The 13921-nt window shown below is 46.4% G+C and overlaps 1 protein-coding gene across 1 annotated transcript in view; it reads left to right on the forward strand.

Annotated features, from left to right (window-relative positions):
- The window catches only part of LOC147117081 (patched domain-containing protein 3-like), a 90048-nt gene that overhangs the window by 16327 nt on the left and 59800 nt on the right, over nt 1-13921 (forward strand). The window contains exons 2-3 of the mRNA XM_085987701.1: nt 6670-6791; nt 6890-7035. Of these exons, the coding sequence (XP_085843827.1) occupies nt 6670-6791; nt 6890-7035 (268 nt within the window). The remainder of the gene's footprint in view (nt 1-6669; nt 6792-6889; nt 7036-13921) is intronic.

A 13921-nucleotide genomic window follows, 5' to 3' on the forward strand; every position in this document is an offset into this window, starting at 1 on the left:
GATGTTGAGCTTCTTGAGTGTTGTTGGAGATGCACTCATCTAGGCAAGTGAAGAGTATTCCATCACACTCCTGACTTGTGCCTTGTAGATGGTGGAAAGGCTTTGGGGAGTCACGAGGTGAGACACTCACTGCAGAATACTCAGCCTCTGATCTGCTCTTGTTGCCACAGTATTTATGTGGCTGGCCCAGTTAAGTTTCTGGTCAACGGTGACCCCCAGAATGTTGATGGTGGGGGATTCAGCGATGGTAATTCCGTTGAATATCAAGCGGCAATGCTTAGACTCTCGCTTGTTGGAGATAGTCATTGCCTGGCACTTGTGTGTCGTGAATGTTACTTGCCACCTATCAGCCCAAGTTTGAATGTCGTCCAGGTTTTGCTGCATGCGGGCATGGATGGCTTCATTATCTGAGGAGTTGTGAATGGAACTGAACACTCTGCAATCATCAGCGACCATCCCCACTTTTGACCTTATGATGGAGGGAAGGTCATTGATGAAGCAGCTGAAGATGTTTGGGCCCAGGACACTGCCTTGAGGAACTCCTGCAGCGATGTCCCGGGGCTGAGATGATTGACCTCCAACATCCAGGATAAAGCTTGATTGGCACCCCATCCACCACCTTTAACATTCACTCCCTCCACCACCGGCGTACCGTGGCAGCAGTGTGTACCATGTACAAGATGCACTGCAGCAACTCACCTAGGCTTCTTCGGCAGCACCTCCCAAACTCGCGAACTCTTCCACATAGAAGGACAAGGGCAGCAAGCGCATGGGAACACCACCACCTCCAAGTTCCCCTCCAAGTCACACACCATCCTGACTTAGAAGTATATCGCCGATCCTTCATCGTCGCTGGGTCAAAATCCTGGAACTCCCTACCTAACAGCACTGTGGGAGTACCTTCACCACACTGACTGCAGCGGTTCAAGAAGGCGGCTCACCACCACCTTCTCAAGGGCAATTAGGGAAGGACAATAAATGCTGGCCTTGCCAGCAACGCCCACATCCCATAAATGAATAAAAAAAGTTTTTTAAAAACCACAACCATCTTCCTTTGTATTAGGTATGACTCCAGCCAGTGGAGAGTTTTCCTCCTGATTCTCATTGACTTCAATTTTACTAGGGCTTCTTGATGCCACTCTCGGTCAAACGCTGTCTTGATGTCAAGGGCAGTCATTCTCACCTCGCCTCTGGAATTCAGCTCTTTTGTCCATGTTTGGACCAAGGCTGTAATGAGGTCTGGAGCTGAGTGGTCCTGGCAGAACCCAAACAGAGCATCGGTGAGCAGGTTATTGGTGAGTAAGCGTCGCATGATAGCACTGTCGACGACACTTTCCATCACTTTGCTGATGATTGAGAGTAGACTGATGGAGCAGTAATTGGCCAGATTGGATTTGTCCTGCTTTTTGTAGACAGGACATACCTGGGCAGTTTTGCATATTGTCGGGTAGATGCCAGTGTTGTAGCTGTACTGGAGCAGCTTGGCTAGAGGTGTAGCTAGTTCTGGAGAACAAGTCTTCAACATGACAGCCGGGATGTTGTCAGGGCCCATAGCCTTTGCTCTACCCAGTGCACTCAGCCGTTTATTAATATCACGTGGAGTGAATCGAATAGGCTGAAGACTGGCTTCGTGGTGGTGGGGACCTCGGGAGGAGGCCGATATGTATCATCCACTCGGCAGTTCTGACTGAATATGGTTGCAAACGCTTCAGCCTTGTCTTTTGCACTGTGTGCTGGGCTCTGCCATCATTGAGGATGGGGATATTCATGGAGCCTCCTCATCCTGTTAGTTTAATTGTCCACCACCATTCACAACTGGATGTGGTAGAACTGCAGAGCTTTCATCTGATCCGTTGACTGTGGGATTGCTTAGCTCTGTCTATAGCATGCTACTTCCGCTATTTAGTATGCATGTAGTCCTGTGTTGCAGCTTCCCCAGGTTGGCACCTCATTTTTAGGTACTCGTGGTGCTGCTCGTGCCATGCTCTTCTGCACTCCTCATTGAACCAGGGTTGGTCTCCTGGCTTGATGGTAGAATGCGGGATATGCCGGGCCATGAGGTTACAGATTGTGGTGCAATACAATTCTGCTGATGGCCCACAGTGCCTCATGGATGCCCAGTTTTGAGCTGCTAGATCTGTTCTGAATATAGCCCATTTAGCATGGTGGTAGTGCCACATAACACGATGGAGGGTGTCCTCGGTGTGAAGACGGGACTTCATCTCCACAAGGACTGTGCGGTGGTCACTGCTACCAATGCTGTCGTTGACAGATGCATCTGCAATAGGTAGATTGGTGAGGACGAGGTCAAAAGTTTTTTCCCTCGTGTTGTTTCTCTCGCCACCTGCCGCAGGCCCAGTCTGGCAGCTCGGTCAGTAGTGGTGCTACCGTGCCACTCTAGAGCTTGGGGCCTACGAAGCTGAAGGCATGGCCAGAAATGGTGGCGCGATTAAAATTGGTGATGCACAAGAGGCCAGAATTGGAGGAGCGCAGATATCTCGGAATGCTGTAGGGCTGGATGAGGTTAGAGATAGGGACCGTGTCTGTTATGTCCACTGAGGTTAACCACTTGTTCATATGTAATGTCATACAAGGACTTATGTGATATTCTTTTAACACAATGGGTGACAAATGTTAGTTAAATATTTGAAAACGCAATGCGCTAGAAATTGCTGTAAAGTCGCGCCATTAGAATGACACATTAACATCCTACACCTGGATAAGGGGGTGGTGCCAGAGGACAGGAGAATTGCAAATGTTACACCCTTGTCCAAAAAAGGGTGTTAGGATAAACCCAGTATCTGCAGGTCAGTCAGTTTAACCTCGGTAGTGGGGAAGCTTTTAGAAACAATAATCAGGGACAAAATTAACAGTCAATTGGACAAGTGTGGATTAATTAAGGAAAGCCAGCACAGATTTGTTAAAGGCAAATCGTGTTTAACTAACTTGATCGAGTTTTTTAATGAGGTAACAGAGAGGATTGATGAGGGCAATGTGGTTGATGTGGACTTCCAAAAGGCGTTTGATAAAGTGCCACATAATAGACTTGCCAGCAAAGTTGAAGCCCATGGAATAAAAGGGACAGTGGCAGCATGGATATAAAATTGGCTAAGTGACAGGAAACAGAGTGTAGTGGTGAACGGTTGTTTATGGGACTGAAGAAAGGGACACGGTGTTCCCAAGGGGTCGGTACTCGGACCACTGCTTTTCTTGATATTTATTAATGACTTAGACTTGGATGTACTGAATTTGCAGATGACACAAAACTTGGAAGTATAGTGACCAATGAGGAAGATAGTGATAAACTTCAAGAGGACATAGACAGGCTGGTGGAATGGGCAGACACATGGCAGATGAAATTTAATGCAGAAAAGTGCGAAGTGATACATTTTGGTAGGAACAACGAGGAGAGGCAATATAAACTAAAGGGTACAATCCTAAAGGGGGTGCATGAACAGAGAGACCTGGGGGTATATGTGCACAAATCGTTGAAGGTGGCAGAGCAGGTTGAGAAAGCGGTTAAAAAAGCATATGGGATCCTGGGCTTCATAGAGTACAAAAGCAAGGAAGTTATGATTAACCTTTATAAAACACTGGTTCGGCCTTAACTGGAGTATTACATAGAAACATAGAAGATAGGAGCAGGAGCAGGCCATTAGCCCTTCGAGCCTGCTCCGTCATTTAATGAGATCATGGCTGATCATACAAATTCAGTACCCTGTCCCTGCCTTCTCCCCATATCCCTTGATCCCTTTAGCCTCAAGAAATATATCCAATTCTTTCTTGAATATATTTAATGAACTGGCCTCCACCGCCCTCTGTGGCAGAGAATTCCACAGGTTCACCACTCTCTGGGTGAAGAAATTCCTCCTCATTTCAGTCCTAAATGGCTTACCCCTTATCCTTAGACTATGACCCCTGGTTCTGGACTCCCAGGCCAACCGAAACATCCTTCCTGCATCTAGTCTGTCCAGACCTGACAGAATTTTATAGGTTTCGATGAGATCCCCTCTCAATCTTCTAAACTCCAGTCAGTATAAGCCCAATCGACACAATCTCTCCTCATACGTCATTCCTGCCATCCCAGGTATCAGCCTGGTGAATCTTCGCTGCACTCCCTCCATGGCAAGAACGTCCTTCCTCAGGTAAGGTGACCAAAGCTGCACACAATACTCAAGGTGCGGTCTCACCAAGGCCCTGTACAACTGTAGCAAGACATCCTTGTTCCTGTACTCGAACCCTCTTGCTACGAAGGCCAACATACCATTTGCCTTCTTAACCTCCTGCTGCACCTGCATGCTTACCTTCAGCGACTGGTGCACAATAACACCCAGGTCCCTTTGCACTTCCCCTTCTCCCAATCTATTGCCATTCAAATAATCTGTCTTCCTGTTTTTGCCACCAAAGTGGATAACCTCACATTTATCCACATTATAGTGCATTTGCCATGTTTCTGCCCAATCACCCAACCTGCCCAAATCGTACTGGAGTTTCACGACATCCTCCTCACAGCTTACCCTCCCACCCAGCTTTGTGTCGTCTGCAAATTTGGAGATATTACATCCAATTCCCTCATCCAGATCATTAATATATATTGTGAACAGCTGGGGTCCTGGGACCGATCCTTGCGGTACCCCACTAGTCACTGCCTGCCACTCGGAAAACGACCCATTTATTCCAACTCTTTGCTTTCTGTCCGCCAACCAGTTCTCTATCCAAGTCAATACCTTGCCCCCAATCCCATGTGCCTTAATTTTGCACGCTAATCTCTTATGTGGGACCTTATCGAAAGCCTTCTGAAAGTCCAAATACACCACATCCACTGGTTCTCCTTTATCTATTTTACCAGTTACATGCTCAAAAAATTCCAGTAGATTAGTCAAGCATGATTTACCTTTTGTAAATCCATGTTGACTTTGTCCGATCCTGTCACTGCTTTCCAAGTGCTCTGCTATTACATCTTTTATAATAGACTCTAGCATTTTCCCCACTACCGATGTCAGGTGGTAGAGAAAAGGTGGTTTTTCTCTACCACCTTTTTTGAATAGTGGGGTAACATTAGCTACCCTCCAATCCATGGGTACCGTTCCAGAGTCTATCGAGTTCTGGAAGATGACCAGCAATGCATCTACTATCTCTAGGACCACCTCTTTAAGTACCCTGGGATGTAGACCATCAGGCCCTGGGGATTTATCGGCCTTCAGTCCCATCAATTTTCCTAACACCATTTCCCTACAAATACTGATTTCTTTCAGTTCTTCCCTTTCATCAGACCCTATGTTCCCCGGCATCTCTGGGAGGTTATTTGTGTCCTCCTTTGTGAAGACAGAACCAAAGTATGTATTTAGTTGGTCTGCCATTTCCTTGTTTCCCATTATAAATTCCCTGATTCTGACTGTAAGGGACCTACGCTTGACTTCACCAATCTTTTTCTCTTCACATATCTATAAAAGCTTTTACAGTCAGTTTTTATGTTCCCTGCTTGCTTACTCTCATATTCTATTTTCCCTTTCTTAATTAATCCCTTTGTCCTCCTTTGTTGACTCCTAAACTGCTCCCAATCCTCAGGATTATTGCTTTTTCTAGCCAATTTATATGTCCTCTCCTTGGATCTTATGCTATCCCTAATTTCCCTTGTTAGCCACGGTTGAGTCACCTTTTTTGTTTTATTTTTATGCCAAACTGGGATGAACAAATTCTGTAGCTCATCCATTCGGTCTTTGAATGTTTGCCATTGCCTATCCACCGTCAACCCTTTGAGTGACATTCCCCAATCAATCCTACCCAACTCGCTCCTCAGACCATCGTAGTTTCCTTTATTTAAATTGAGGACCCTTGTCTGAGTCTTGTATCCTGTATGAGGTAAAGTCATTTTTTCACTTGAATGTACCAACTCATTTTTTTCTGTGTACCTAACAGAAAATCTAAAATAGGTCCAATTCTGGGCACCGCACTTTAGAAAGGATGTGAAGGCCATAGAGAGGGTGCAGAAAAGATTTACAAGAATGATTCCAGGGATGAGGGACTTCAGTTATGTGGATCGACTGGAGAAGCTGGGGTTGTTCTCCTTAGAGCAGAGAAGGTTGAGAGGAGATTTGATAGAGGTGTTCAAAATCATGAGGGGTCTGGACAGAGTAGATAGAGAGAAATTGTTCCCATTGGCGGAAGGATCGAGAACCAGAGGACACAGATTTAAGGTCGTCTCCTGACCTCCTTCTGTGCTGCAAACTTCTACGGTGATTGGTAAAAGATCCAAAGGCGACATGAGAAAAACTTTTTTACGCAGCGAGTGATTAGGACCTGGAATGCACTGCCTAAAAGGGTGGTGGAGGCAGACACAATCGTGGATTTCAAAAGGGAATTAGATAAGTATCTGAAGGAAAAATTTTTGCAGGGTTACGGGGATAGGGCCAGGGGAGTGAGACTAGCTGAAGTGCTCTTGCAGAGAGGCGCGTGGGCTCGATAGGTCGAATGGCCTCCTTCTGTGCTGTAACCATTCTGATTAATTGTTAGTTTTAGTATTTTGGTATTTTTTTGTACTGCAACAAAGCACTAGTAACAAGTATCACTTAGACATAAGTATGTTAGAGGAACAGCTTTTTTTCCTTTTTTGGTAGTGTTGATGAAAATTTCATCAAATAACCTATTCAACTTTTTCCTGAATTACAGGGTTCATATTTCACTTCCATATCAAGACAAGAAGAGTTTGAAGGAAATGCCAAAATAATAGTTCCACTTTTTTCAGTCACTTACTTCCTTACAATAACTTTTTCTATTGTATCCTGTATGAGGTAAAGTCATTTTTTCACTTGAATGTACCAACTCATTTTTTTCTGTGTAACTAACAGAAAACCTAAAATAGGTTACAGAAGGTACGTCTTTATTTCAGGCTTGACTGTGTGAGGAATAAGATCTGGGTCGCTACTCTGGGAGTTATATCAGCTGGATTAGCCGTACTAACCGGCTTTGGAATACTGATGTATATTGGGATGTCATTTGCCATCAATACTGCCAATGCACCCTTTCTGATTCTAGGTCGGTACTTATGGTATTTTTTTTTAAACATAGAAACATAGAAGATTGGAGCAGGAGTAGGCCATTCGGCCCCTCGAGCCTGTTCCGCCATTTAATGAGATCATGGCTGATAATCCGAATTCAGTACCCTGTCTCTGCTTTCACCCCATATCCCTTGATCCCTTTAGCCTTAGGAAATATATCTAACTCCTTCTTGAATATATTTAATGAATTGGCCTCAACTGCCTTTTGTGGTAGAGAATTCCACAGGCCCACCACTCTCTGAGTGAAGAAGTTCCTCCTCATCTCAGTCCTAAATGACTTACCCCTTATCCTTAGGCTATGACCCCTGGTTCTGGACTCCCCTGCCATCGGGAAGATCCTTCCTGCATCTAGTCTGTCTAGTCCTGTTAGAATTTTATAAGTTTCAATGAGATCCCCTCTCATTCTTCTAAACTCTAGCGAATATACGCCTAATCGACCCAATCTCTCCTCATACATCATTCCTGCTATCCCAGGTATCAGTCTGGTGAATCTTCGCTGCACTCTCTCCATGGCAAGAACATCCTTCCTCAGATGAGGCGACCAAAACTGCACACAATACTCAAGGTGTGGTTTAACCAAGGCCCTGTACAACTGCAGCAAGACATCCTTGCTCCTGTACTCGAACCCTCTCGCTATGAAGGCCAACATACCATTTGCCTTCTTAACCGCCTGCTGCACCTGCATGCTTACCTTCAGCGACTGGTGCACAAGGACACCCAGGTCTCGTTGCACTTCCCCTTTTCCCAATCTATTGCCGTTCAGATAAAAACCTGTCTTCCTGTTTTTGCCACCGAAGTGGATAACCTCGCATTTATCCACATTGGGCAGATGCATGGCAAATGCAGTATAATCACCCAACCTGTCCAAATAATACTGGAGTTTCTCTGATATATATATATTGTGAATAGCTGGGGTCCTACCACTGATCCCTGCGGTACCCCACTAGTCACTGCCTGCCACTCAGAAAAAGACCCGTTTATTCCAACTCTTTGCATCCTGTCTGCCAACCAGTTCTCTATCCAAGACAGTACCTTCCCCCCCAATCCCATGTGCTTTAACTTTGCAGGACCTTATTGAAAGCCTTCTGAAAGTCCAAATACACCACATCCGCTGGTTCTCCCTTATCTATTCTACCAGTTACATCCTCAAAAAATTCCAGTAGATTAGTCAAGCATGATTTACCTTTTGTAAATCCATGTTAACTTTGTCCGATCCTGTCACTGTTTTCCAAGTGCTCTGCTATTACATCTTTTATAATGGACTTTAGCATTTTCCCCACTACCGATGTCAGGCTTACCGGTCTATAATTCCCCATTTTCTCTCTACCACCTTTTTTAAATAGTGGGGTTACATTCGCTATCCTCCAATCCATGGGAACTGTTCCAGAGTCTATTGAATTTTGGAAGATAACCAGCAATGCACCTACTATTTCTAGGGCCACTTCCTTAACTACCGTAAGATGTAGATTATCAGGCCCTGGGGATTTATCAGCCTTCAATCCCGTCAATTTCCCTAACACCATTTCCCTACAAATACTGATTTCTTTCAATTCTTCCCTCTCATTAGACCCTATGTTCCCAACATCGCTGGGAGGTTATTTGTGTCCTCCTTTGTGAAGACAGAACCAAAGTATGTATTTAATTGGTCTGCCATTTCTTTGTTCCCCATTATAAATTCCCCTGATTCTGACTGCAAGGGACCTACGCTTGACTTCACCAATCTTTTCTCTTTGCATATCTATAGAAGTGTAATGAAATCTGTTTGTCTTGATCCTGTATTTCCTGTATTCGTTTTGCACTCATGTATATTACCCTCCCCCACACGGTGTATAGTTTCACTTCCTCTTTCCTGACTAACCTGGAAGGTTCCAGGTCTTGGCTCTTGGCTCCGCCCCTGACTTCTCTTACATAAAGATCCCAGGATCTGTATGACTCATTCCTGTGAACCAGTCGGCGTGTTGAGATGTTAGCTCTGATCTTAGTGATTAAAAGCCAACTTGTTTAAGTCTATAACTTCTAGTTTTGTGGTTATTGAAGGCACATCAATTTTAATCACTAAAGAATACTAGGATGGATCGACTCCTAAAACCAGAGCGTCTGGACTTGGATCCACATTCTGCTGAAGCATCAAATCAATTTGGACACTGGCTCAAATGCTTCGCACTCTTCGCGGGGGCCTCATCCGCTAGCGAGGTAGATAAACTGAGTCTACTGACTACTCGCGTTAGTCATCGGATTTATTCGTTCATCCGGGACGCCACCTCTTACACGGAGGCCATCACTATCCTGAAGGCCCAATACCAGAGGCCGGTAAATGAAGTGTACGCCAGACATCTGCTGGCTACACGCAGGCAGCGACCTGAGGAATCAATGGACGATTTCTTACAGGGCCTAAAGGACTTGGTCCGGGACTGTAACTGCAAGGCCGTGACGGCCAACGTGTACTCTGACGAATTGGTCCGCGATTCCTTCATCACGGGCCTCAAATCGAATTATATCCGGCAGAGACTCCTGGAGAAGGAGGTCCTGGACTTAAAAAAGGCAGTGGCCACTGCGCGATCGCTGGACGTGGCCCAGAAAAACTCTGACTCTTATTCTTCCGGCCATGCGGCCCTCACCGCCTCGTGCGCGCCGAGCGGGCCGCCATCTTGGAATCAGCCATCTTCCCCATCCAGGTCTCAGACCAGCTCTACGCCGCCGGAGTCCCCACACAGAAGTCCACCCAGGAGTCCTACTACAGCGGCAATGTCTCGAGGCCCGAAATGCTACTTCTGCGGCCAGGCCAAGCACCCCAGACAACGATGCCCAGCGAAGGACGCTACATGCTTCAAATGTAAGAAAAAGGGGCATTTTAGCAAAGTCTGCAGGGAGAATCCGATTTCCAACTCCGTCACCGCCTCGTGTGTGCCGTGCGGGCCGCCATCTTGGGATCCGCCATCTTTTCCCGACTCAACGGCCGCCCAGAGCCCTACAGTGGCTTCGATCACGGTGGATCAATCCAGGCCACACCCGTTGACAAAATCCATGATGGACATACAGGTAAACGGGAATTTAACGAAATGTTTAATTGACTGTGGGAGTACCGAGAGTTTTATCCACCCTAGCCTGGTACGGCGGCACTCATTAACGGTAACCCCTACACGGACCAGAATTGCTATGGCTGCTAAGCCCCACACTTCGGACATTTTGGGCTACTGTGTGGTAACACTGACTGTAAAAGGCACGGACTACAAGGATTTTAAACTCCTCGTGATGCCAGAACTCTGTGTTAATGTAATCTTGGGCCTGGACTTCCAGTGCCACCACGAAAGTGTCACGCTAGCATATGGCGGGTCCCAGCCGCCATTCACAGTCTGTGGCCTATCAACCTTAAAAATCAGCCCGCCCTCTTTATTCGCTAATCTCGCTCCGAACTGTAGGCCCATAGCGACCAAAAGTAGACGGTACAGTCTGGAAGACAGACACTTTATCAAGGCGGAAGTGGACAGACTCCTGCGGGAAGGCATTATTGAATGCAGTACCAGTCCGTGGCGTGCCCAAGTAGTCATAGTTAAAAATAGCGAAAAGAAACGGATGGTAATTGACTACAGCCAGACTGTTAATATTTATACCCAGCTGGACGCCTACCCTTTACCCCGCATATCAGAAATGGTCAACCAGATTGCGCAATACCGAGTCTTCTCGACTATCGACCTCAAATCCGCGTATCACCAGCTCCCCATTAGAACGGAGGACCGCCCATACACCGCCTTTGAGGCGAACGGACGCCTCTACCATTTTCTCAGAGTGCCCTTCGGGGTAACAAATGGGGTCTCGGTCTTCCAACGTGAGATGGACCGCATGGTTGACGAGAATAAACTACAAGCTACCTACCCCTATCTGGACAATGTCACTATCTGCGGGCACAACCAGCAAGACCACGATCTAAATCTTGCGAGATTTTTAAAAACTGCCCTAAAGCTGAATCTAACCTACAACGAAGACAAATGTGTCTTCAACACAACCCGTCTCTGTATCCTCGGCTGTGTGGTGGAAGATGGGGTAATTGGACCAGACCCTGACCGATTACGCCCCCTAAAGGAACTGCCCCTGCCACACAATCCCAAAGCTTTAAAAAGGTGCCTGGGATTTTTTTCGTATTATGCCCAATGGGTGCCCAATTACTCTGATAAGGCCCGACCCCTCATTAAATCGACGTCCTTCCCACTATCAGCTGAAGCTCTGGAGGCTTTCACCAGTATCAAACAGGACATTGAAAGGGCTGCAGTGTGTGCAGTGGACGAACGCATTCCCTTTCAAGTCGAAAGCGATGCGTCAAACTTTGCCTTAGCTGCGACCCTCAATCAGGCTGGGAGACCTGTGGCCTTCTTCTCCCGAACCCTTCAGGGACCTGAAATCAGGCACTCTTCTGTCGAGAAGGAGGCACAGGCTATAGTGGAGGCAGTGCGGCACTGGAGACACTACCTAGCCAGCAAACGTTTCACCCTGCTCACCGACCAGCGGTCGGTGGCTTTCATGTTTAATAACAAACAAAGGGGGAAAATCAAGAATGACAAAATACTCAGGTGGAGGATCGAACTATCCACGTTCGACTATGATATTATGTACAGGCCGGGAGCCCTTAATGAACCCCCAGACGCCCTATCGCGGGGAATGTGTGCCAGCATTCATACAGACAAATTACAGGGTCTCCACAACGACCTCTGTCACCCAGGGGTCACCTGACTATACCATTTTATAAAGTCCCGCAATCTGCCCCACTCCATCGAGGAGGTCAGGGCAATGACCAGAGCCTGCCGCATCTGTGCCCAATGCAAGCCTCGCTTCTACAGGCCTGACCGTGCACACCTTATCAAAGCCACACGGCCATTCGAGCGCCTAAGTCTGGACTTCAAGGGACCCCTTCCCTCTGCCGACCGTAACGTATACTTCCTCAATATCATTGATGAATATTCCTGCTTCCCCTTCGCCATTCCCTGCCCAGACATGACCAGTGCCACGGTCATCAAGTGTCTCTGTAATCTACTCTGCGTGTTTGGCATGCCGAACTACATACACAGCGATAGGGGGACGTCATTCATGAGTGACGAACTGCGCCAGTTCTTGCTCTCAAAGGGGATAGCCACTAGCAGAACCACTAGCTACAACCCCCGGGGTAATGGGCAAGTGGAAAGGGAGAATGCTACTGTTTGGAAGGCTGTCACGTTAGCCCTAAAGTCAAAAGGCCTTCTGACCTCCCGCTGGCAGGAAGTCCTCCCAGACGTGCTCCACTCCATAAGGTCTCTGTTATGTACAGCCACTAACGCTACCCCTCACGAAAAGATGTTCGTTTTCCCCCGGAAATCCACCTCGGGCATATCTCTACCCGCGTGGCTGACGTCTCCGGGGACAGTACTATTGCGGAAGCACATGAGAGGCCATAAAACGGACCCCCTTGTGGAAAAGGTACAGCTCCTGCATGCAAACCCTCAGTATGCCTACATCAAATACTCTGACGGGCGAGAGGACACTGTTTCCATAAAAGACCTCGCTCCCTTGGGACTTTTAAGAAACATCACCCCGATGGACTAAATCTAAAGAAGGGGTGAATGTAATGAAATCTGTTTGTCTTGATCCTGTATTCGTTTTGCACTCATGTATATTACCCTCCCCCACACGGTGTATAGTTTCACTTCCTCTTTCTGACTAACCTGGAAGGTTCCAGGTCTTGGCTCTTGGCTCAGCCCCTGATTTCTCTTACATAAAGATCCCAGGATCTGTATGACTCATTCCTGTGAACCAGTCGGCGTGTTGAGATGTTAGCTCTGATCTTAGTGATTAAAAGCCAACTTGTTTAAGTCTATAACTTCTAGTTTTGTGGTTATTGAAGGCACATCAAGAAGCTTTTACAGTCAGTTTTTATGTTCCCTGAAAGCTTACACTCATAATCTATTTTACCCCTCTTAATTAATCCCTTTGTCCTCCTTTGCTGAATCCTAAACTGCTCCCAATCCTCAGGTTTGCTGCTTTTTCTGGCCAAATTATATGTCCTCTCCTTGGATCTTATGCTATCCTTATTTCCCTTGTTAGTCACGGTTGAGTCACCTTTTTTGTTTTATTTTTATGCCAAACGGGGATGAACAAATTCTGTAGTTCATCCGTGCGATCTTTAAATGTTTGCCATTGCCTATCCACCGTCAACCCTTTAAGTAACGTTCCCCAATCCATCCTAGCCAACTCGTACCTCATACCATCGTAGTTTCCTTTATTTAAATTCAGGACCCTAGTCTCTGAGTCAACTACTTCACTCTCCATCTTAATGAAGAATTCTACATGTTATGGTCGCTCCTCCCCAAGGGGTCTCGCACAACAAGATTGCTAATTAATCCTTTCTCACTGCATAATACCCAGTCTAAGATGGCCTGATCTCTAGTTGGTTCCTCGACATATTGACCCAGGAAACCATCCCGTATACACTCTACGAATTCCTCCTCCACAGTATTGTTACTAATTTGGTTAGCCCAATCTATATGTAGATTAAAGTCACCCATGATAACTGCTGTGCCCTTATTGCACGCATCTCTAATTTCCCGTTTAATGCCATCCCCAACCTCAGCATTACTGTTTGGGGGTCTGTATACAACTCCCACTAACGTTTTCTGCCCTTTGGTAATTCTCAGCTCTGCCCATACAGATTCCACATCATCAGAGCTAATATCCTTCCTTACTATTGTGTTAATCTCTTTAACCAGCAATGCTACCCCACCTCCTTTTCCTTTTTTCTTGTCCTTCCTGAATATTGAATACCCCTGGATGTTGAATTCCCAGTCTTGGTCACCCTGGAGCCATGTCTCCGTGATCCCAATTATATCATATCCGTTTAC

Source organism: Somniosus microcephalus, chromosome 5 (assembly GCF_052327205.1).
Source record: "Somniosus microcephalus isolate GS21.2 chromosome 5, FLI_Smic_1.0, whole genome shotgun sequence".
Lineage (NCBI taxonomy): Eukaryota > Metazoa > Chordata > Chondrichthyes > Squaliformes > Somniosidae > Somniosus > Somniosus microcephalus.